This window comes from Pteropus alecto, unplaced genomic scaffold, assembly GCF_000325575.1.
Source record: "Pteropus alecto unplaced genomic scaffold, ASM32557v1 scaffold45, whole genome shotgun sequence".
NCBI classification, from domain to species: domain Eukaryota; kingdom Metazoa; phylum Chordata; class Mammalia; order Chiroptera; family Pteropodidae; genus Pteropus; species Pteropus alecto.
Genome location: NW_006442491.1, coordinates 10,694,443 through 10,715,857, shown reverse-complemented (window position 1 = coordinate 10,715,857; position 21,415 = coordinate 10,694,443). Strand labels below are relative to the sequence as shown.

At 45.9% G+C, this 21,415-nt stretch overlaps 1 protein-coding gene across 1 annotated transcript in view; it reads right to left on the bottom strand.

Annotated features, from left to right (window-relative positions):
• Positions 1–21,415, bottom strand: part of JAG1 (jagged 1) — a 34,739-nt gene that overhangs the window by 5,209 nt on the left and 8,115 nt on the right. Inside the window, exons 3-20 of the mRNA XM_006921588.1 lie at positions 20,244–20,295; positions 14,920–15,174; positions 13,027–13,087; positions 9,055–9,185; positions 8,477–8,596; positions 7,814–7,927; positions 6,511–6,624; positions 5,792–5,905; positions 5,342–5,388; positions 4,836–5,009; positions 4,156–4,306; positions 2,989–3,153; positions 2,432–2,545; positions 1,771–1,884; positions 1,555–1,668; positions 1,326–1,442; positions 808–835; positions 257–342 (exon numbers count right to left, since the gene is read on the bottom strand). Coding sequence (XP_006921650.1) covers positions 257–342; positions 808–835; positions 1,326–1,442; positions 1,555–1,668; positions 1,771–1,884; positions 2,432–2,545; positions 2,989–3,153; positions 4,156–4,306; positions 4,836–5,009; positions 5,342–5,388; positions 5,792–5,905; positions 6,511–6,624; positions 7,814–7,927; positions 8,477–8,596; positions 9,055–9,185; positions 13,027–13,087; positions 14,920–15,174; positions 20,244–20,295 — 2,071 coding nt within the window. The remainder of the gene's footprint in view (positions 1–256; positions 343–807; positions 836–1,325; positions 1,443–1,554; positions 1,669–1,770; positions 1,885–2,431; positions 2,546–2,988; positions 3,154–4,155; positions 4,307–4,835; positions 5,010–5,341; positions 5,389–5,791; positions 5,906–6,510; positions 6,625–7,813; positions 7,928–8,476; positions 8,597–9,054; positions 9,186–13,026; positions 13,088–14,919; positions 15,175–20,243; positions 20,296–21,415) is intronic.

Here is a 21,415-nt window from a genome sequence, read left to right as displayed (position 1 = left end):
AGGGCCTTGGTAGCTTAATTGTGAAATTCTGTGGCTGGGCTCTCTCCCCTAGGACAAGGAGGGCTGTGCCACCCAGGGAAGAGCCAGCAGGTACCTGGGAGGATCCAGCCAGCTAGGGGTGGGAGATTACAAAGCTCAGACAGGCAACTAAAGGGAACTATGGCCTTAACTGTTTTAAAGATTTGAAAAGTCTCAGGCTGAGGGTTGGCATGGGGAAGTAAAGCCACTGGGAGAACCGGCTAGGTGCAGTTCTTACTTATTCTGCAGTCAGGCCCAGCAAAACCAGGGGCGCATTCACACCGGTACCAGTTGTCTCCATCCACGCACGTGCCGCTGTTGTAGCTACAAAGAGAGCAAAGACCGCCTTGGTGACCAACCTCCCTCCTGATCCATGACCGGCTGCCAGTCAATTGCAGGGAGCCACGCCGATTACCATCAGGGGCTCTCACGCCTGGCCACACTCCCCATTGCCTGGGGAGCTTTAAAATACTGATGTGTCCCACCCCAGAGTCACTTGACAGTTCTCAGCTGCAGCCCAGGCACTGGGACTTATAAAAGCTCCCAGGTGATTCTCTGTGGGCAGCCAATGTGGAGAATCACTGCTCTAAATCAAGATGTAATTTGACTAATTAAACCATGGTCCACGGACCAGCAGGATTGGCACTACTCGGAGTCTGTTAGAAAGGCAGGGTCTGTAGCCCCACCTGACCTCCTGAATCAGAACCTTCATTTTAAACAAGATCCTCAAGGTGATGCCCATGCACATTACTGCCAACAAGTGCCAGCTGAAAAGATGGTCATGCTTACCAGGGGTGAGGACTGCAGTCATTGGTATCTGCAAAGTAAAGAGACAACTTAATAGCGAAGCCTTCAACAGGCAAAGCAGTCTTAGCCCTAAGAAAAAACACCACTGGCTTCCATAATACTCAAATGATAGAACTGTAGTTAACATCGGCAAAAGGCACTTAAGACCTCCACTCAATTGGAACCAGGCCTGCACCACACTTAGTTCCATTCACCGTGGGACACACGTACACAGGAAGAGGCCCTGGTGAGGGTGGGAAGCGGGTGTGAGAATGGAAGGAGACAGGCTGCTGGTCAGACCAGAGCTGGGAATGAGACACCATCTGTCTCCACTTACCTCCTCGGCGACTTTCTCATGCCCAGGTCAGGGCTGTATCCCATCAAGTCATTAGAACAGACCCAGGTGATGCAGAAGCAGACATCAAACAGCTCTGCTTCTGGTCTCTACTGTGAGTCCCTGAGGGTGTCAGGCTGTGCTCCCACAGCCCTTGGAGAGTCCCAGGGGGAGGGGGGACACTCACTCTGAGTACAGATGGGCCCCTCCCAGCCTTCTTTGCAGACACAGGTGAAGGACTCGCCATTGACCACACAGGTGCCCCCGTTATGGCAGGGGTTGGGTAGGCAGCTACTATTTCGGGCTACAAGACAAGAACAGACGAGACCACCGTCCCTGAGGATCCAGACAGTCTGAAGGGGTAGAAGCCAGACCCAGGAGAAGATTCACAGGTGTTCATGTGGGACAGAAGTTACCTATGTTGCAGGTTGTTCCTTCCCAGCCTCCAGGACACATACACTTGAAAGCATCTCCTTCGTCATAGCAGGTGCCACCATTGTTGCATGTGGCCTCATCACACTGGCTGTCACCTGGAGAAGCAAGATCTCAGTGTGAGCCCCTGGCCAGCCTTCCTCACGGAAGACAGAGAGAGAGGGGTCTCAGAGACAGAATCCCAGCCGGCTCCCACTTACGCGAGTGGCAGGTCTTTCCTTTCCACCCGTTTTTACAGTCACAGTAGAAGTCATTGACCAGGTCACGACACGAGCCCCCATTGTGGCAGGGGTTCTGGCTGCAGTCATTAATGTCTAGAACCAAGGAGGAGACACCCAGCTGAAAATACTTCCAGGATAAGTCACAACCCATGAAAGCCACGCCTTTCCTATGGCCACCTCCACCCTTTCTTTCCACTTCGAGCTCCAAGGCCAGCCGAACAATCCCAGGACTTTAACACCATTACCCTTTTCCAGGGGTAAAGGAGCCCTGAGCTAGATTATTTTTAATGCCACAAGTTAGGCAAGTCAGGGGCAGGCCTCTGTCACTCTCACAAAATTAAAATCAAGATGGGAAGAAATGCTCAAAACAGAAAGATGATTCCTTTCCCTTCCTTACAAGCAGAGGTATTCATCATCCTAATTATACAGATTGATTCTATAGCTGCTCAGCATAAGTTTCTTCCCACTGTCTGTCATCCACATTAACAAACGCGAAAAGGAAGCAGGCAATGCTGTCCGACTGCGGGAATAGTTGGGGTCTTACTTTCAGAATTTCCATTAAAAAGAGCTTCTCATATTGATTCTCCCTGCCTCTCCCCAATCCCAGAGATGTCTGTCCCCAAAAAGACCACAGACTCACTGGTTTCACAGTAGGCCCCCTCCCAGCCGTCGCTACAGATACACTTGTAGGAGTTGACACCATCGATGCAAGTGCCACCATTTTTACAGGGGTTGCTCTCACAGTCATTAATATCTGTGAAAGGAAGAGGAAGTCAAAACCAGGTAAATAAAGGACAAGTAATGCCACAGACAGGCATCGTTCTATAGACTGCCTCCTGAAAAAATGCACTTGGCACCTCAAGATTCTCGCCTCCACTAGGACTGTTTCTCGAATTCAGTGGACAGCTCACCAAGCAGAGCTCTCTAGAGACTGCCTCGTGGATTTTACTTAACGCTCTCAAATGCTAAGCTCAGTGGGTGGAGGAAGAAACTCCTGGAGAAAGAGGGACCACCCAAACTATTAAGATTCTAGAACATTGTAAAATAAAAGTGCTGAAGGCTCAGAGGCATTGGTGATCTCAAACACAACTGAGTCTTACATCCTGGACGTAATGGAAAACCTTCACTAGTCTCAACTGAAACAATTCAGACTCACAGGCTCCCTGAGCTGGGCAGAAGCAAGGTGAGGGGACTTACTTTCATGGCAGTATGTTCCAGTGAAGCCTTTGTTACAGTCGCAGGTGAATTTGCCTCCTGACTGACTCTTGCACTTCCCATGGGGACCGCAGACGTTCGAGGAAATATACCGCACCCCTTCAGGCGTGTCATTGGAAGCCATGGCCACTGTGCAACTGTCAATCACTAGAAAACAGACTTGGGATCAGATCATGGCCACTGACCCATAAGACACAGCTTTCCTAAGCCAAGGACATACACTGAGACTACTTTCCTAGAGACAGGCACCTTTGACTAATGAGGGTAAGAAATTAAGAGGCATTTTGGGGGGCCACACACTCTGGCAACATGCCATGTCTCACTGTGAAAGCATTGAGATTCCAGATGGAGAGAAGTTCTATTTGTTTTTTAAAGGCATTTTCTCCCTATGTGGCTAAGAAGCCTACATGTCTGTGGGCCCCTTTCATCTTCTTTGATATCCATCCAATTTGGTAGAAGATCTCTAAAGAAGGACCTACTTAATCGTACTTAAAAAAGGCTGAAGGACAAACTTACAGAATCTGCAAGGCTATGACACCTAATACAGAAGTCACGAGCCATATGTGGCTAAATGATTTGTAATTAAATGATTTGTAATTAAATAAGGGTTTCAAGTTGCACTAGTCATACTCTAAGTGCCCCACTGGCCACACATGACCTGTGTGGCTACTGCACCTGACAGCACAGGTACTGGACATTTCCACTCCTGACAGGGCTGCTCTGAGAAATGTGTCTCAGTGTTGCACATCAGCCCACCCCAGACCAGGAATGCTGAATGAATTTCACATTCTCTCCCCTGGGCGACTTGTAGACATGGTTCTCACTGGCGGGCCTGAATAGATTGCTTCCATGTGCTGACTTCCCTGAGCAGTTAAGTTAGGGGGTTTCGATCTCCTCACCTACACTACTTCTCAGAGTATCAAGTGGCATTGACAAGTGGGGAGAAAAAAAGAGCTTGACTTGTAGACATGGTTCTCACTGGCGGGCCTGAATAGATTGCTTCCATGTGCTGACTTCCCTGAGCAGTTAGATTAGGGGGTTTCGATCTCCTCACCTACACTACTTCTCAGAGTATCAAGTGGCATTGACAAGTGGGGGAGAAAGAAACGAGCTTTGGGGAAAAGCCAGGAGCCTAGAGGAGGGAAGTACCTTCACAGGGGGTTGTGCGGCAGTGGTCTTTAAGGTGGGAGCAGTTCTTGCCTTCGTAGTCCTCGGTACACTTGCAGAAATAGTCACTGGCACGGTTGTAGCACTGGGCACCGTTCTGGCAGGGATTGGGCTCACAATAATCTATGTCCAGCTGCAAGGACCAGGAGTAGGACAGCGACAGAGGAAACAAAGTAAAACAAAGGTGTGAGTACAACGTCTCTGCGGCAGCAGATACTGGAATCTGACGCCTTCATCTGCTTCTGTTAAGAGAACACTCTGCATAATACACAGTTTTATATCCTAGAGACTGTCCAGGTATGCACTGGAAGAAACAGGGCAGAGAGGGAGAACTGAGTTGGGGGGGTTAGCAGTGGATGAAATGGACAAGCTACTGACACTACCAAGAACATCACTCATCAATCTCTTTCCACCAGCATTTGTCTAGCAGAGATCCCTAGTCAATGGGAGGTTCGCAGATTTCACAGAGACTCCAGCTACAGAGTTAAGAGTAGACTAGGGGGAACGGAGAGAATAGAATAAGGGAGAGAGAAAAAGAAAGGAGGGAGGCGTGGAAAGGGAGTGGGAGGATGAGGAAGGGAAGGAGAGGAGGCAGTCAGGGAAGGAGGAGCGGGAGGAGATGCAGCTATAAAAACCTGGCCAGAGGTTCTAACACTGCTCACCTGACAGAGGTTTCCAGAGAAACCAGTGGGACACAGACACTGGAATCTGTTGATTTCATTCTGACAGTGACCCCCATTCAAACAGGGGGTGCTGGCACATTCATCGATGTCTCTCTCACAGTGATCGCCTGCATAGCCAGGTGGACAGATACAGCGATAACCATTAACCAAATCCTAGAAGAGGAGAAGGAGGGGGAGAAACATGCTTTTTTTCTATATATCCACAAACACAGGGCTTCAGCGGTTTAGCATGACTGTTGTGGTTCAGCTGATTCGCTGAAATAGCCAAATGCCAAGCCTCTCAAAATGTGTGAGAATTCCTATGTGTATGTCTTTGAGATGACTCCCAGGAGGTTGGGGGTCACAGGAGCCCAAGTGAAACTTACAGAGACTCACTTTTCACCTGCATTTTTAAATCTCACAGGGACAGAGCTCTCCCAGGGTCACACAAATCTTAAATTTGCTGTGGACTATTAAGGTTTTGATTTAAGAAAAGATTTACATACCCGACAGGCTGCGTCATTCTGACACTGGCCAAGACAGTCATTAATATCTAAAAAATAAACAAGTCATCATATTAAAGAGGCAATTTACATTGAAATTGGGCTTAATTGAAAAGCTTTCTCAGCTCAGGACAGATAAAGCCTTCAAATCAGATTTCCTGTGTGCTTCCGGTGAGATAAGGTTATTGCACTGGGTGGGAACCCTCCCTAATTCTTCCAGACTAAGCTAGTGAAACTTCACATCATTGTTTCAGCCACCTTATCAGAGTATGACCCTTTTACTGGCTAATGAACCTGATAAAGCGAATGTTTTCACTTCTGCACTGATCACTCCCTCTCCAAAAACATTCCCTTCATAAAGTTTTCCTTTTACCATTCTAGTCTTCTGCAGACTGGCAAATGCCTTCAACACCCAAGTTTCATGAAAATCAAAATCAAAACAAAGTCACTCACTTATTTCACAATTCTGACCCATCCAGCCCGGGAGGCAATCACAGTAGTAGCTGGCAATCAGATTCTTACAGGATTTGGCATTGACACAAGGTTTGGCCTCACATTCATTTGCATCTGAAAGAAAATGAAGATGAGCAGTGAGGAACTGAGTTTTTACCCACCCCCCACTTGCCCTCTCTCCTCCCCAACACACTGTGCCAATATTTTGAAATAGGAGACATTTTAATAAGCTAGCTAAATAACAGATACTAGGTTCCCTCTATTTTGAACATCTGATCTCTTTTCCTAATCAGTATCCAATAAGGAATGCTAATTGATAACTTTCTGGCCGCTGGTTAACAAAGGCCCCCAACAGAACAACAGAAAGCCACCAGGCATTTCTGTTCAGAATCCGGCACAGCCTAGTTGCTGGGATTTAAATGTAGCAAAAAGAATGCAGACAGCTCATTCCTCATGAGATCATCCCCGCATGGAACCCAGCTGAACACTCAGCGGACAGACGATTGACATGGTTCAAGGAGTCCAACGACTTTCCCACAGGGCCTAAAAGAGCTAGTCCATTTGCATTCAAGTGATTTCTCCCAGGCCCGCTGGCTGGACTCTTGATAATAAATTACTTCTTCGTATGATGGCGTGCGAGCTCACACTACTGGCCACATGCTCATCTTCCTTAACAGTTCTGATTATCAAAGCCAATCTTGGGGCAGGAACTCTCTTACCTAACTGGCACGTTTTGCCAGTCCACTGGGGTGGGCACACGCACTTAAATCCATTAACCAAGTCCTGGCAGGTGCCCCCGTGGGAACAGTTGTTTGGAGAACAGTCATCAATGTCTGTTTGACAAAAATGAGAGGGTTGGCAATTTAATCTCCATGTCTGACAATTAGATAATACCACCCCTCATATGAGGGGCTTTCAGACGCCTGCTATAAGTGACTGCTCTGATGACGATCAGGCCTGATTTTAGCTTTAAATCCTCCACTGCCCCAAATCATTTAATCCACCCCCCCTAAGCAGGCAGGGAGAGCCGGCTGGATCCCCAAGAGCATCAACCCTCTGGTCACACAGGACAGCACTGCCACTCTTTATTTTAAAAGAAAGTTTTCATCACTGCTCAAGAGGTAGCCAAGAAGGAAAAATAACTCTTCCTTACTGGTGGAAAACCCTGTTCTTCAATATTTGCTGAGAGTTGTCCCAAAATAACACACCTAGGGTCCCTACTCCCCACTTCTGCACTGGACTATAGCAGCCTCTTAATTCATCTACTGCCCACTCAGGGAGGTGCCAGCCTCTCTGCGTAAATTCACTGAGTCTTTACCACCCTAGGAGATGGGGACTGCTACTATCCTATTTAAACAGGGAGCGGGGAAGTTACGTGGCCAGAGTCCCACAAGTGGTGGGTGGAGGCCACAGTGCCAGCCCAAGCCATCTGTCCCCAGAACTCACATCCTGAACCATGCTGCATGTTGTTTTTAGGGGTGCTGTTGACAATGGTTTTCAGGCCTGGCTACACCTCAGAAATCCAGGAGTTTAATATGGACTCCTTGATTCTCAAAGGAAACTGTGGAACCCAGAGAACTATACTGTCAAGCACCCACATGTTTCTGATGTGTAGCCAAGTCTGGCAGCCATGGTGACTCTATAGTCTGGGTCCCCCTTTCAGGGCCCCCTTGACAAAATTTAGTAGTGACAACCTCCCCTGCAGGCAGACTCTCCATGATTTGATTTGGAGAAGGCAGAGCTCCAGTGGGCACAGCAAAATTAGGAGTTATGCCGTGAGAAAGTTTCTTCCCGTAGCAGACACACACGTGTTAACAGCAGATAGGGTGCGGGGACTTCCAAATGCAAATTCAGGAGTCTCAAGCCAGACTCCCCCCAAGACTGACTACATCCACCCCTTCCCACCAAGAAAGACCCATCATCTAGACCTCATGTGGGTTCACGAGCCCAGGAATCTGCCTCAACCCTGTATCTCAACACAATGACCCTCTAGAAATAACACAGGCCAAAGCCTGGACTTACTTGTGGAGCAGGTGGGGCCCGTCCAGCCTGGAGAACATTCACACTCAAACCCCAGGGAGGTCTCCTTGCAGCTGCCTCTGTTGTGGCAGGGATCAGAGAGGCAGGCGTGCTCTGCTGCAAAACCCAGATGGCAGTTGGTGAGGGATGCTGATTTTTGCTACCTACACCCTCTCCCCACAACCAAATCCCTCACCTGGGCCACCAGCTCAAGCTCATTTCAAAAACTAAAAGCAAGTGTGTGATATAACCACGCTGTGTCTAGGGAAATATGGAAGTCATCTTTCTCAATAAGCTGTCTCCAGCCACATTCCAAGGCACCTCAGAGCCGGGGTCACTGCATTGCAAACACACCACTTCCCATGCTAGTCAGCATCACACAAAAAGTGTGAGCAACGTGAAGAAAGTTTCAAAGACCCACAGAACTGCTGGGATAACAAGTCTTAGCTTTGGAGGATATGTTCACCTTTTTATGAGTCCTTAAATATATATATATTTTTCACTCTTCCCATTATTATTTTTTTAATTATGGTGACATTGGTTAATAAAATCCAGTAAGTTTCAAGTGTATAATTCAACAGTAAGTCATACATATTCTTAAGTATATTTAAGCCAAGTGTACAAAAATATTCAACGAAAGGGTCTTATGCTGCCTGGACTACTTACCAATTTCACAGTTGGGTCCTGAATAGCCGTCAGGGCAGGAGCACTGATATTTGTCAGGACCCGTGTTGCTACAAGTTCCTCGATTAAGACACGGCTGGTGAGTCCCGCAGTAATTGAGATCTGCCAAAAAGTTCCCAAAGAAGTCAGTCACTTAAATATGTAAAGACAGCCAACCCACTGCATTCCTACACCATCCCTCTTTTAAAAACCGGAAGTTATGAAATATAAGTCATGGGGTGTACTGTACAGCATGAGGACTATACTCAGTATTGTATTAACTTTGTAAGGTGACAGACGGTAACCAGTCTTATAGTGGTGACCATTTTACAATGCGAACAATGTCAAATCATTGCGTTGTACACATGAAACGAATGTATCGTATGCCAATTATACCTCAATAAAAAGAAAAAAACCCAAACCATAGCATTAAAGGCAAATTTAAACAGATTCATAATAAAAAGCCCCTGCAAATAAAAATAAAGGAAAAGAAAAGCAAATTACTGCTGTGCCATCCTTAAGACCTCAGGTTCCTCCCAAGATCTCCAACCCACAACAGTCCCATACCTGAGGGGTATTACCTTTGTCGCAGAGCTGACCGCCCCAGTTGGTCTCACAGAGGCACTGCCAGGGCTCGTTACAGGTGCCATGGACGCACCCCGGGTGTGGGATACATTTGTCACAGTACAGGCCCTGCCAGCCATACTGGCACCTGGAGACAGACAGCATATCCCCCCGTTAGCCTCTAAAACATTCAGGAAGGTCTGTGCCATTAAAGGACAAGGCTGCAAAGTCCAGGACTTTTCTGTTTTGTTTCATTTTTGGTGACAGGATGAGAGACTCTCAAAGTTTGTCTGGGGGCTCCCTCTAAACAAACATTGTCATAGTTGGGCCAAGGTTCCCTCCCAGGCGACTCATGACAAAGCGAGGGCTGTTTGGGAAGAGGCCAGTGTGGGGCTGCCCTTCACACAAAGACACTCTTCTCAGGCTCACAGGAATGAGCCGAGGATGGAATAAATCAATCCCAGGGCAGACTATAGAGGGAAAGGAAAAAGGAAGGACACTCTGGTGACAACAATAGCTATGTGAAAGTCTCCCCAAATGCAGCACTTCGGGCAATTTTTACACAGCAGCTTGGCTCCGCTCTTTGTCTACACAGCAAGTCATGACCCCAGTGCAAAAAATGCAACAAGACACCCAGTGCAGCAGGAAACTGCCTCACTATGAGGCATTATGAAATCAAACGAGGGAAATGGGGCACCTCCTTTGGCAAAGATGACGGTAGGATCCCTGAACCCATTTCTGCAGGAAGGGTGAAAGAAGCAACAGCTCTCAGAATCAATTTCATAGATAATTTGTGACCTACTACCGTGGCTGCTTATGCTAATCTAATTTTTAGTTATTTCTCGCTTTACAAAAAAAAAAAAAAAAAAAAGGTCAACTCAGTTTATCTGGTATTGGGGAAGGGAGTCGAGTTTCCTTTATAAGCGCCTCATTAATCGGACTCTTTCGAGGCCAAATGGTGCCTTTGATCCCCAAACAAAAACACAAACATAAACCTTCACCTGGGGTGGGAGAGAGGGCAGGGTCTCAACCACTCACCCCTCAAGTTTCAAGCCCTCTGAAACTTTAACTGCCTTCTCAAAAATCAAGCTTTCACAAATAGGAGGGGGTGTGGGGGAAGGCCTGACAGTGGAATGAAGGTGGGGTCGGCGAGGAAATAGCAAATATTTCCATAACGGGACCTGGGAAAAGCCATGGTCAGAACCAATCCCCACCCCTCACCCCAAGCCGCTCAGCTGTAATTCTGGAAAACAAGCACCCCCAAGAAGGAAAGGCTTTCGGTTTCCAGAGTTGAAGGCAAGCTAGCAAATCCTTGTCATGGGAAAATTATAGGGATCCAGCTAATAGCTAATCGCCCACGGCTGAGACTCAACTTAACCCCTAAGAGCACTGAATAACCGCTTCCTAACTTCTACCAACAAGCCACGCACAGCCCAATACAAAAAATGACCAGGGTGTGTGATTTAAAATTAATCTGACAAAGGATCTTGGTTTATGTAAACGAAACATCAGTCTGAATGACAAGTGACTATTTAAAGGAGCGAAATAAGAGCAAAATAAATCAGATGGTAGAATTTTTTAAAAATTGGACACTCAAGCCGGTGAGAGGTAGGGAGCATTCAATTAAAGATTGATATTCATATTCTTAGCTTGAAAGATATTAAAAGGAAACTGATTTGGAAACAGCAATATTTGTAACATCTTCTTTTATTCTCTTCCAAATGAAGGATCCCTACATCTCTTCAATTTGTCTAATAAAAAGAGGAGGCAGCGGAGGACCCAACATCATCTCCTAATTAATGAAAGCTGGATCCCCAAGCATAAAAAAGGAACCACAAGAGGCCATGGATGACTTCAAAAGAAAACAAATAAAAATGGTGACCCTAAAAGAGGCATCACAAAGTTATCCCAGTTTAATAGTATATGATTAAGGTTCTCATGAGAAATTGAAGTGACTTTCCTCATATGATGATTCATAACTAAGTTTGATATTATTGGCAGGCTTGCAATAAAGCAAGCATATGCACCCAGGAAAAGGCCTCTAAGTCTACTTGGGAACAACAAAACCAGTAAAGTTTTCTCATGTGGGAAAAAAAAAAAAATCCGTGTAATACATAATCCAAAAGACAACTTACAGGTAACTTGCCATTCAACTATTCCTGGAGCAGAAACTTCCTCAGCTAGAAGGTTCTGTCTTGATTTTCTTTCAAGGTAGGGAGAAGGAGATGGGCAGAAAGACTATGCAAATGAGGTGTGGGAAAGTCGCACCTTAAGTAAATAAGAACACTGGTGCGTGTCTGGGCAGGGAGTGGGAGGTTAAGACTTCGAAGGAGAAAGGGCTAAATTCTGGAAACAAAGCCTGTTGTTCTGGCTGGGAGGGCCCTCCCCTGAGCGGCCGTGTGTTTATTCTGATGACAGTTGCAGAAATCGTGGTTGGCCTCCGCTGATACTCATCTGAGTGCAGAGCAAGACCAGAGTCACTAATAGCAGTGCTGATCTGACTTTCTCCAGAACACCCTTAATTACGAAGAGTTAAAGGAGGTGGGTGCCTGTTCAACGTTTGACAGCAAAGCTGTTAAATACTATAGTCAGCCGCCACCAACAGGCGTTAGTATGCAAACCCCCTCAGCCTTCCAGAAAAATCTCTTATCTTTCTGAAGTGTAGAGGAGACGATTTTCAGGTCAACCTGTTTTTATTTTACTTCCAGCTGCCTTCATTCCTACTCCGGCTTCAAGCCTCAGAGCCCAGTGCTCCCCACTGCATGGGAGGGGAACAGATGCAGTGATGGGGTCGTAAAGGCCACAGATAATTCTGTCAAACAGCAGTTTGCAAAACTTACTGAGGAGCAAAATCACATGGCTGGCTTGTCAAAATGCAGATTCCTGGGCCAAACTCAGGCACTGAGATTCATGGGTGTAGGGTGGTTGGTGCCCAGGAATCTGCATTTTGATATTTCTGGTAATTTGGAGAATTACACTTGGAAGTACCGAAGTTTGGGGACAGTGATTCCCAAAGTATGGTCCCACCAGCAAGAGTTGCATCACTTAGGAGCTTGTTAAAAATGCAGACTTGGGCCCACCCCAGACCTATGGACTCAGGATCTGCATTGTGACAAGTGCCCCATGTAACATTAGTTTGAGATACACTGGTTTAGACTACCAGTGTTGTAAGCTTTCCTTGGCTCGAACCAGGGTAGCTTTGGGGGCAAAAGAGGCAGGCCCAAAGGATTTCTCCCCAACCCCGCCCCCGTTGGTGTCACATTAAATCTGCTAATTCTTAAGATATGAGGAAGAAGAGTAAATTGTGAGATTGGGTCAAAATGCCACAAGACCGACAATATTTCTCAAAGCAAGCCTTGCCCAAACTGGTATAATGTACATTTCAAGGAGTTCCAAAAACTGTAATCAGGAAGCAGTCGGGGTAGGTCTCCCTTTGGCTTCTGCATTGTCTGGGACCATAAAAGAACAGACTTCAAAGGCCAGCAGCAAAGTCTACATTCATCAGGCTCAACTGACAAGATTCCAGCGCAGCCATTAACCTCTCAGCACAGGCCTGTCTCCCGCCTGCAAAGGGGCCAGGAGATTGTACTAATCCCATTCTAAAGAATGCTCCACTTTCCCCTATTGATGGGAAAAGTGGGGGAGGGCTGGGAGATGGAAACCGGGGCAGGGGCAGAGACGCAAAGAAACATACCCACATCCCTCCATCTACTCCATTAGCACGTTACAGGGAAGATTACAAAAACGTGTTATCAATTTAGAGAACAGTTACTACATGAAGCTACTGACTATGCTCATAAGTTTCCTTTTTTTTCTGAGAGAAGTGTGCGCATTCCACTGGACAGCTGGTATAATTTAATAAGCTTTGGATGTGCCTATTTGAATTTTTTTTAAAGCTTTTCTTGTTCTCCAAAGAAACATTCACAATAAAGTCCCCCTTTTGCATTCAAGAAATAATTGTTAAAACAAAAAACAGTTTAGTCATTTACCTGCAGTCACCTGGGAGTTTGCAAGACCCATGCTTTGGACTACAGCCTTGTCGGCAAATAGCTGTAAAAAACAGAAGGATGTGTCAGCACACTGCCCGATTCTTGTACCGCCACCGCCATGAGAATAGCCTCGTATACTAAGCCTACAAAATCCACGATTTTAAGAGATCTCATATCAAGCTCATCGTAAGGAGAGGAAGATGGGAGGTGCCCAAAGAACAAATCCAGCTTTAAACTTCAAGGCCACGCTAGCAGATCCTCAAAACATGATACTGTTTGGGGACAAAAATGCAGGCAAGTTGATGGGGGTAGGGGATCTTCATCCAGTCTCTCCAAACAATAGCTACCCTGCTCCCTTGTCAATTCCCGCCCTTGCCAAAAGAAAATTAGATGTAATCCTTCCTCACCTCACCCACTCTGTCCTATCAGGGAACATTCAGATGAGCTCCAGCCTCCTCAACCCCCCTCCCCGCCCACTCCTGCCAAATGCCTGATGGCTCAAAAATCCCATGGGACTAACGAAGCCGACCAGGCTGCCATCATTTGGCTAACTCAGAGACCAGTTCTGGTGGTACTTTTGCAAAGTATCCTCGCAAAGCAATTCTGCTTCCTTTAAAAAAAATTTGAATAGACCGAATAATTTTTAATTAACTTATTTGTTACTTATTTTTAGAATACCAACTACTTAAAATATGTTTATCAATTCTGACTTTCATTTGAATCTCAGAAACATCATCCTTTTAAAACTCTCATTTCCAGTTACCTAAGCAGTAAAACCCAGGAGACCTGCAAATTCTTCTCTCTGCCCTGCTTCTCAATCACAGTTCGAAAATTCGTTTTTAATTCAACTTTATCTTGAAAGAGAATGTTCGTGAGGATCTATTACAGTTAACTAAAATTACCCATCAATTTCTTGACTTACGAGCTTTGTAAAGGTAAAGACCACAGATAATTCTGTGAATATCTGTGAATGTGATAATTCACTAAATTCTAAAAGGAGCTGGGACAGTAGATGTAGGACATCTAAAACTTATACAGGCAGATCTCATTTCATTGCACGTCTCTTTTTGTGCTTCACAGATTTTTTTTATATGTAAATTGAAGGCAAGATCCTCCTCCAGCAAAGATTATGACTGGAATTATTGCAATACTTGCTTTACTGTGGTGGCTTGGAACTGAAATACAGTATCTCCAAGGCACACCTGTGCTGCTGTGGGTGGGTTCAACGCTACACAAGCAGGAAAGCTCAGGCTCACCACTTGCCCACCTCCTCAATGCTACAGCGTCAAAAGAAACCCAGTGAAAACCTGCCATAAATCAACTCTGAGCTCAGGAGCTGTCATTTCTTACAGCATCATCTGTTCTGACACTGACTGGGCTAACCCATTCTCACTTGGCATCCGTTTTAGGGTCAGGTTATTTTGAAGCACAGCCTGAAAAGGGATTTGGGTATAGGAGAAAGGGGCTGAGGGCAGGAGAGGTAGGAGCTGAGCAAGAATGTGGTCTCAGCTGGTCTGGCTTCATTGTGATCCCAGGGGAAGCTGCTGAGTATGAATTGTAGCACAGAGTTAAGGCAAAGGGGGCTGGCCTTTGTACCCCTATGTCAGTGATTCGCAGATTGTGAGATGGAGGGAACGGATATGGAGTGGCTCCTGTTTGGCCAAGGACAATGCTCCAGAGGAGAAGCAGCTGTGAGCTGTTAGCAGCCAACTCTCAGAGCAGCTGGGGCATGGGGCACCAATAGCATCTCCTATGCTCAACATCTGTGTGCTTCAGGCACATTAAAAAGCCAAAATCTCCCCCCACCTGAGATAACCACCTAAATGCAGGTGAGGTGAGAACTTGACCCCCAAAAGCGGCAGACACCCGGAGCTGGTTAACCCACCCACACACCATTGTTACATTCGGGGCCCATCCAGCCTTCCATGCAAGTTTTGTTGCCATTCTGGTCACAGGCGTAGTGTCCAAAGAAGTCATCTCTGGGTCGGCAGAACTTATTGCAGCCAAACCCATAGTAATAGTCATCGCATGTCACACGGATCTGGTACTCAAAATGGGCAACCCCTGTGTTCTGCTTTAGCGTCTGCCACTGCCGGCTGGGATTTATCATGCCCGAGTGAGAAGCCTTTTCAATGATGTTGTCAGGTTCTAGAGGCAAAGAAAAAAAAAAATTAACTGCATTAACATTCACCTCAGACAGCCTTCTTTCCTGATCATTGTCGCTATTTTTAATAAATGCACACGGTACAAAATTCAAACAGTACAAAGGGGCAGAAAATGAAAAATCTCCAGAGGCAACCACTGTCACCATTTATTTACCCTTTTAATGGATGCATAGTATTTCACTGCCTAGAAATACAACGAAATAATTTACCTAGCTCCAACATATATGCATTTAGGTTGTTTTAGCCTTTGGCTATTAAGCAAAGCCACAATGAACATTCTTGAACCCATTTGCCCATGTGTGGTTCTAATAAGAAAATCCAGAAATGGAAGTGCTGACTCAAACAGGACGTACACAGCCAATTCACTTCTGCCAGACAACCCCAAACTACCGTGAATAAAGACCTGTCAATCTATCCTCCCACCAGCACAGGAAACTGTTTCCTAACACTCTTATCAAACTTTCTGATCTTTGCCTCATAGGTAAAGTCTCTCTTGTTGTAATTAGCATTTAATTAAGTGACTGGTGAGCCTCCTTTCACATGTTTACAAAACCATTTGTTTCTGTTCCTATGAACTGTCACCTATTTCTTTTAACAAGTTTTCTACTGCATTGCTGGTGATACTGATTTGCAAAAACTCTTTACATATTATAGAAAGAAACCCCCTATGGAATGTTGCTCATCAGGAAATTTCCTTATTCCAGGTCAAGGTTAGCAATCTTACTTTTCTGGTTTTAGAGTTTTGTGTCTTGCTTTAGAAAGACTCTAATTCCAAACTCTGCACTGGAAGCCAATGAGTTATGTTTATTTAAAAATCATAAACTTTACCAACTTTTAAGCTGGCATTTAAATAGCAATCTACAAGCTTGATGCATTTCACCTTTTGCCTTTGCCCAGAAGGCAGATGGGAAAAGAATTCACCCCAGTTCAGAGGCAGGTAGATCGAGGTTTTTGTGTTTTCTTTGGGGGCGGGGGGGGGTTGGGGGGGAAAGAGGCACGCCAAGTCATGCTCCTCAAAGAGTGCCTACTGAGGAAAATAAACACGCCCAGGGCTCAAGCAGCTCTCAGGAGGAACAGAAGTGGTCCCTGCCCTGGGGCCACTTATAATCTAGCCTAAGAAGAGACAGGTACTAAAATAACTCCAAACACCAGGTGCCAGGAGTTCAGGGGAGGTTTGTGAAAAGGAAGCAAGGCACTAAGTCAGCACCCTAGCCTGGTCTTTTGTTTGTTTTCTTAAACCTGCCAGCACCAACCTTCCACCACCTTGTCAAATTCAAGGCCACCTTGGAGAGACCGCGTTAAGACCTACTTGCAATGTCTTTGTGATTCCTACCCACCCACACCCCTGTTTTTCTAGGCCCAGGGCCTGTGCTCATTTACAAGGCTACGCAAATCCTACAGGTGACCAGGAGAGAAGGAACGCCTGCGCCTGAGTGGCTTCATCCACACTTCACTTCCAACATCACCCCAGCATTCACCCTCTGGGTTTCTTTAACTGTCATGTGGGCAAGACAAGCCTTGAACAAGCCCACATACCTGCAGACTTACACCCCGGCACGCACAGAACTACTTGCAGAAAACACTTTACTAACTTAAGTTTTACAAATAAACACAGGCCAAAGAATGACAAAAATGTCCCTCCATTAAACTGTGTTTGCTCTGCTGGTTCAATTAAAAAGTATACTGCGCTATTACCATGTGATTATGAGATCTTAATAAAGGAATTATTTAAACACACTTGCCATGGCTCAAAGGCTTCCAGCTTCTCTCGGGCAGGTATCAACAACAAACAATTCAGGCAAGAGTCTAAGCCAAAAGGTACAGGCTGACATTGGCGTTTTCAATAGCTTAGTATACTTTCTACTAATTCCAGGGAAGAAATGCTATAAAGTGATCATTTCGGAATCCTCAATGGGGCGAACAGATCTGTATAACTAACTTCACTCCTGCCTGACAGATTTTTCCTAACAGCCAAGAGGCGGGGAGTCCAGTCTATCTATGATATGCTTTCTGGCATCTGGGTTACAGACAGCAAGTTTGCTGCCTGTTTCTTCTAAGCTGCCGCCACCTGAATCACACTTCCTATCAGCGTGGGGCATTATAAATGTATCTGGGGTAGCTCACTTGGTAGATCAGCTTCATTAATGGGAAAAGATGTTACCAGGCCTTCTTTCAATCTTCCAACTGCATGAAGGTGAAGCACACAGGAACCATGACAGCCTTGCAAGCCAAGAAGGTAATGAGAGGCAAGTCTGAGCATAACCCCAGGACCTCAGCAACCTACAAACCTAGACAGGAGCTTTAGCCACGGCTAAGCTATAAGAAAAATCTGGTCTTAGAATGCCAGTTTGTGTTGATCTATCTATTTAGCAGTACAATAAACTGAAGCCATCTACTCTGGGACAGAAAAGATAAATTTGTATCCTTATATACTGTAGTTCTGAAACGTAATAGAAATGACCTTGGAGGACTGATGACAGGAGGGCCAGCCTTAGACAATACTTTCTAGGACATGACTAGCACCTGGGCTTCATTTGGGTCAGGCTCTGCTTGAGGGTTCATGGCACAGCTGATGTGAGATTCTCTGTTCCAAAACTCAGGTCTCTGCCTCTAATCTGAAGCCAAGATGTCTGCAACATGTTTGGATTCCTAAGAGCAGCAACTCCATTTAAGTTGCTATATCTCCTCAGCAGCTGCCCTCATGGAATATATAGTCCTTTGGGAGAGACAGAGGGTGAAGAGAGTAAAAAAAAAGCAAAACGTTCCAGGCAGAGTGAACAGCATGTGCGAAGGCTCTGAGACAGGAGAGAATGTGATGCATTTGAGGACACAAAGTGACTAGTGGGGGTATTACTAGAATACAAATATGATGGATGACAATGTGGCATGTAAGATAGAGCTGGCAGGGAGACAAAGCTGGGCTGTACAAGGCCTTGTGGGCCACAAAGGTTTGTCCCAAGAGCAACAGGAAGCTTTTTGTAAAGGTAACAATTAAGGGTTATGCTCTGAAAAGACCAGGATGGCAAGAGAAAGCACTGGTGGCAGACCAGAGTAGATATGGGTGGACTAATTCAGCCGTTACTCTTAAGAGTTCGGGCATGAGCAGATGGTGACTTGGACCAGGGCAATGGCAGGGGAGATGGCAATGGCAGGGGAGATAGCGAAGGCAGCAGGATTCTAGCGATGTGTTGAATAGTTTTAGAACTTGGAGGTGGATTAGATATGGATGCTAAGGCAGAGGTACACAAGATGCCTTCCCGATTTCTGGTTTACGGTACTGGGTGTTCAGATGCTGGTGCCAATCATCCACAAAGGGCCCTAAATTTGCTTTTGGAAAAAGGAAGATGTCAAATTTGGATTTGAATGTGCTGAATTCAATAACTTGGAAGCATTAAGAGAGGCTGAAAAAAGCAAGTACATAAGGCACTCCCAGCAAACTCCCATCCCTCCTCACTGGGCATCGACGACCTCTAATGGGCATTCTATGACTTTATGGCAACCTCTCTTTTCAGGAGCAGAGGTCAGAAAGCCTTTAATCTACCTGTCTTCCGTGGGCCCTTCCAGGGGTTTGGTCACACCTCCAGCAAGAGGTGAGATGCCCAGAACTCTGAATGGGGCTACTCAGACAACTGTGGGTAGCTCTATATGGGCAGTGGCTTCCTAGGGGAGCAGCTACCTGACCTGCGGGGTGATGGAAGGCCCAGGTAGTCCCTTGCATGCCCTCACAGGTGTCCTAACCCAGATCTTACATTGAGCCAGGATCAGCCTCAAGGATATTCATTCTACCAAACTGTTTTCATATCTAAAATGGAAGGGCAAGAGAACAACAGTGTGCACCAGAATATATCTGAAGAACCTATTTCTCCCTCTCTCCACCCCCATCTTCCCAATGCTTAGTTACCATTGTTAGCAGGTCACAATGACATAACATTCACACAATCCTAACTGTTCACACAATCCCAACGTCTGTGGCAAGAGATGGAGGAGAGAACAAACAGGTGTCTATGACCCTGACTGGCATCACATGCAACCAAGGCTGGTTACACAAGTCCTGCCCACTACAGCTCCGTGGGACATGGGTGTCCCACAGGGAAGAAGTCCAGATCTGGACTTCAGATGCCAAAGCGAGAAAAGGAGGGTGAACATCATTAGCAGCAAAAACACAAAGAAAGGGTCAGTAACCTAGAGAAACGAAAGGGATAAGATATTCAGAGGAGAATGAAGGGCAAAGACAAGTTGGATCAACCCTTCTCCTGTGTAGACTAAGATTTCAGTGTGAATCAAGTTTTCCAATGACAACCACCCAGAGCCTGCTGACAAAAAGGGAACTCGCAGTTTTGAGTGAGGGAAAATACATTTTTAAAGTTACAATAAAGAGCAAAGACTGCTTATAAGCCAGACTGCTGTCATTTTCATAGACACCCTCCATTTCTTCCCCACCAAAACCCACCTCTAGCTACTCTGAAAAGCAACCTGTGCTAAAAGCAGAGTCATCTTTCAGAAGGGGACAAGGCAAGTGTAATGACTGGAGGCTCTGGAATTCTGCTTCAATGAAAGGTTTGTCCTGGGCAGTGTGGGAAACCCTGACCGGCTGGAAGCTCACCTGCCCACCAAGTGAAATTCAAGGTCAGTCTTTAGAGCCCAGTGCCACCTTTGCCTGCTTTATCTTTCTGATGAGAGATTAAATGCTCACTTAAAGTTTAAATGGTTTTAAAAAGTCATTCCTTTGATCCTTTAGCAGTCTACAAGGTTTTAAAGTTGTAAAACCATTAAGATCTCTATCCCAAAGATAATCTAGGTACCATATTCAGGGACTGAGTTAACTGGGAATCTGTCCTGGCTACCTAATGTTCTAAGAGAAAAGTCTAGGAGAAGTCATGGAAGACTCTATCGAAAGATTCACCCCAGGAGGCGGGGGACAGATGGCAGGGGGTGGTAGAAGTTCCTTGAGGCACCCAGGAGACATTTCCAGCTCTGACAGGTACCGTTATGCCAAGCACTGCAATTCCAGAAACACACGCTTAGAGATAAGTCCTTTGCTGTGATACTTACGGACAGTGTCGTTGCTGGAATCCCACGCCTCCACGAGTAAAGTGTAGGACCTCTGCAAACAGATAAACGGCACTTAGTGTTCGGAAATAGGGGTCAGCTGTCAATGTCATACTTTCTTGGCCTCCCTGCACACTCCGCCAAACCAAACCATAAAGCCAATATGAAATTGTTTGCTGTTAAACTCCCCTCCCCGCTCCAGACCCACCCCGGGTTGTCTTTCTCCTGGCCAGGGAGGGGCGAGGGGGCGGCCCACTGTGGTCATCATGCAGGCAGTTCGAAGTCATCAGGAAACACCATCTCCCTATAGGTTAACACTTAGCATACAGTTTTCCAAAACTTTCCAGAATCTAATTCTAGTGCATAAGAAAAACACACAAAGAATTTATTCTAAGCTAATGTAACCAGGTATTTGTAGTACTGGGGGAGGGGCCCCATCCAGAGGAGGGCCGGGTACTGCTAAGGTTACACTTTGGGCCCTGGTGGGGCAGTCCCAAGAGAGGCCCCCTTTTCCTTTTCAGAACCCCTTTCAAAGCCCTGTCTGTGTGAGACCATCTAGGCTCCCACAAGTATCAGGTGGCTCTATGAAGCAGGAGGGGGTAGGTGCAAAGAGATTCCCAAGACAAAGGCGGCAACCTAACTTGGGGTGCGTGGGGGGCAGACTCTGGGAAAGGAAGAAAGTACAAAAGGGAGAAATAACCACACATCTGAGCGTTCTATTTATTGATGAACTTATCTGTCAATAAGATCTAACATTCCAAGAATAATCAGAGTTCACTAAAAGAATTCCCTGGACACTGGCAGGGTGCCAGCTATTATACTGAAGGTACCTTTTATCTTCCAGAATTACCTCAGAATTCCCCCTCCCCCCAAAACCCAAGCCATTAGCAAATTCCCACTTTTACTCAAATCTTCATTTGTAATTTAGAATGAGGTCAGTCCCACAAAACATTAGGGTTTAAATAAACTTTCAGCTATCTTGGCGCTAGAGAAATATATCCACAGGTAGTTAGGAGAAAAGGCACGTGAGCCCTCTCTTTTATGTACCCCTGAGCTGTCACTCACTGTCAGATACTAATATATAGGAAATAGTAGCACATACTGATCAAATAATGCCATGCCACTGGAAATGCCAAGGAAAAGCACCTATAAAGTGAAGGCAAAAAGGGGGGGGG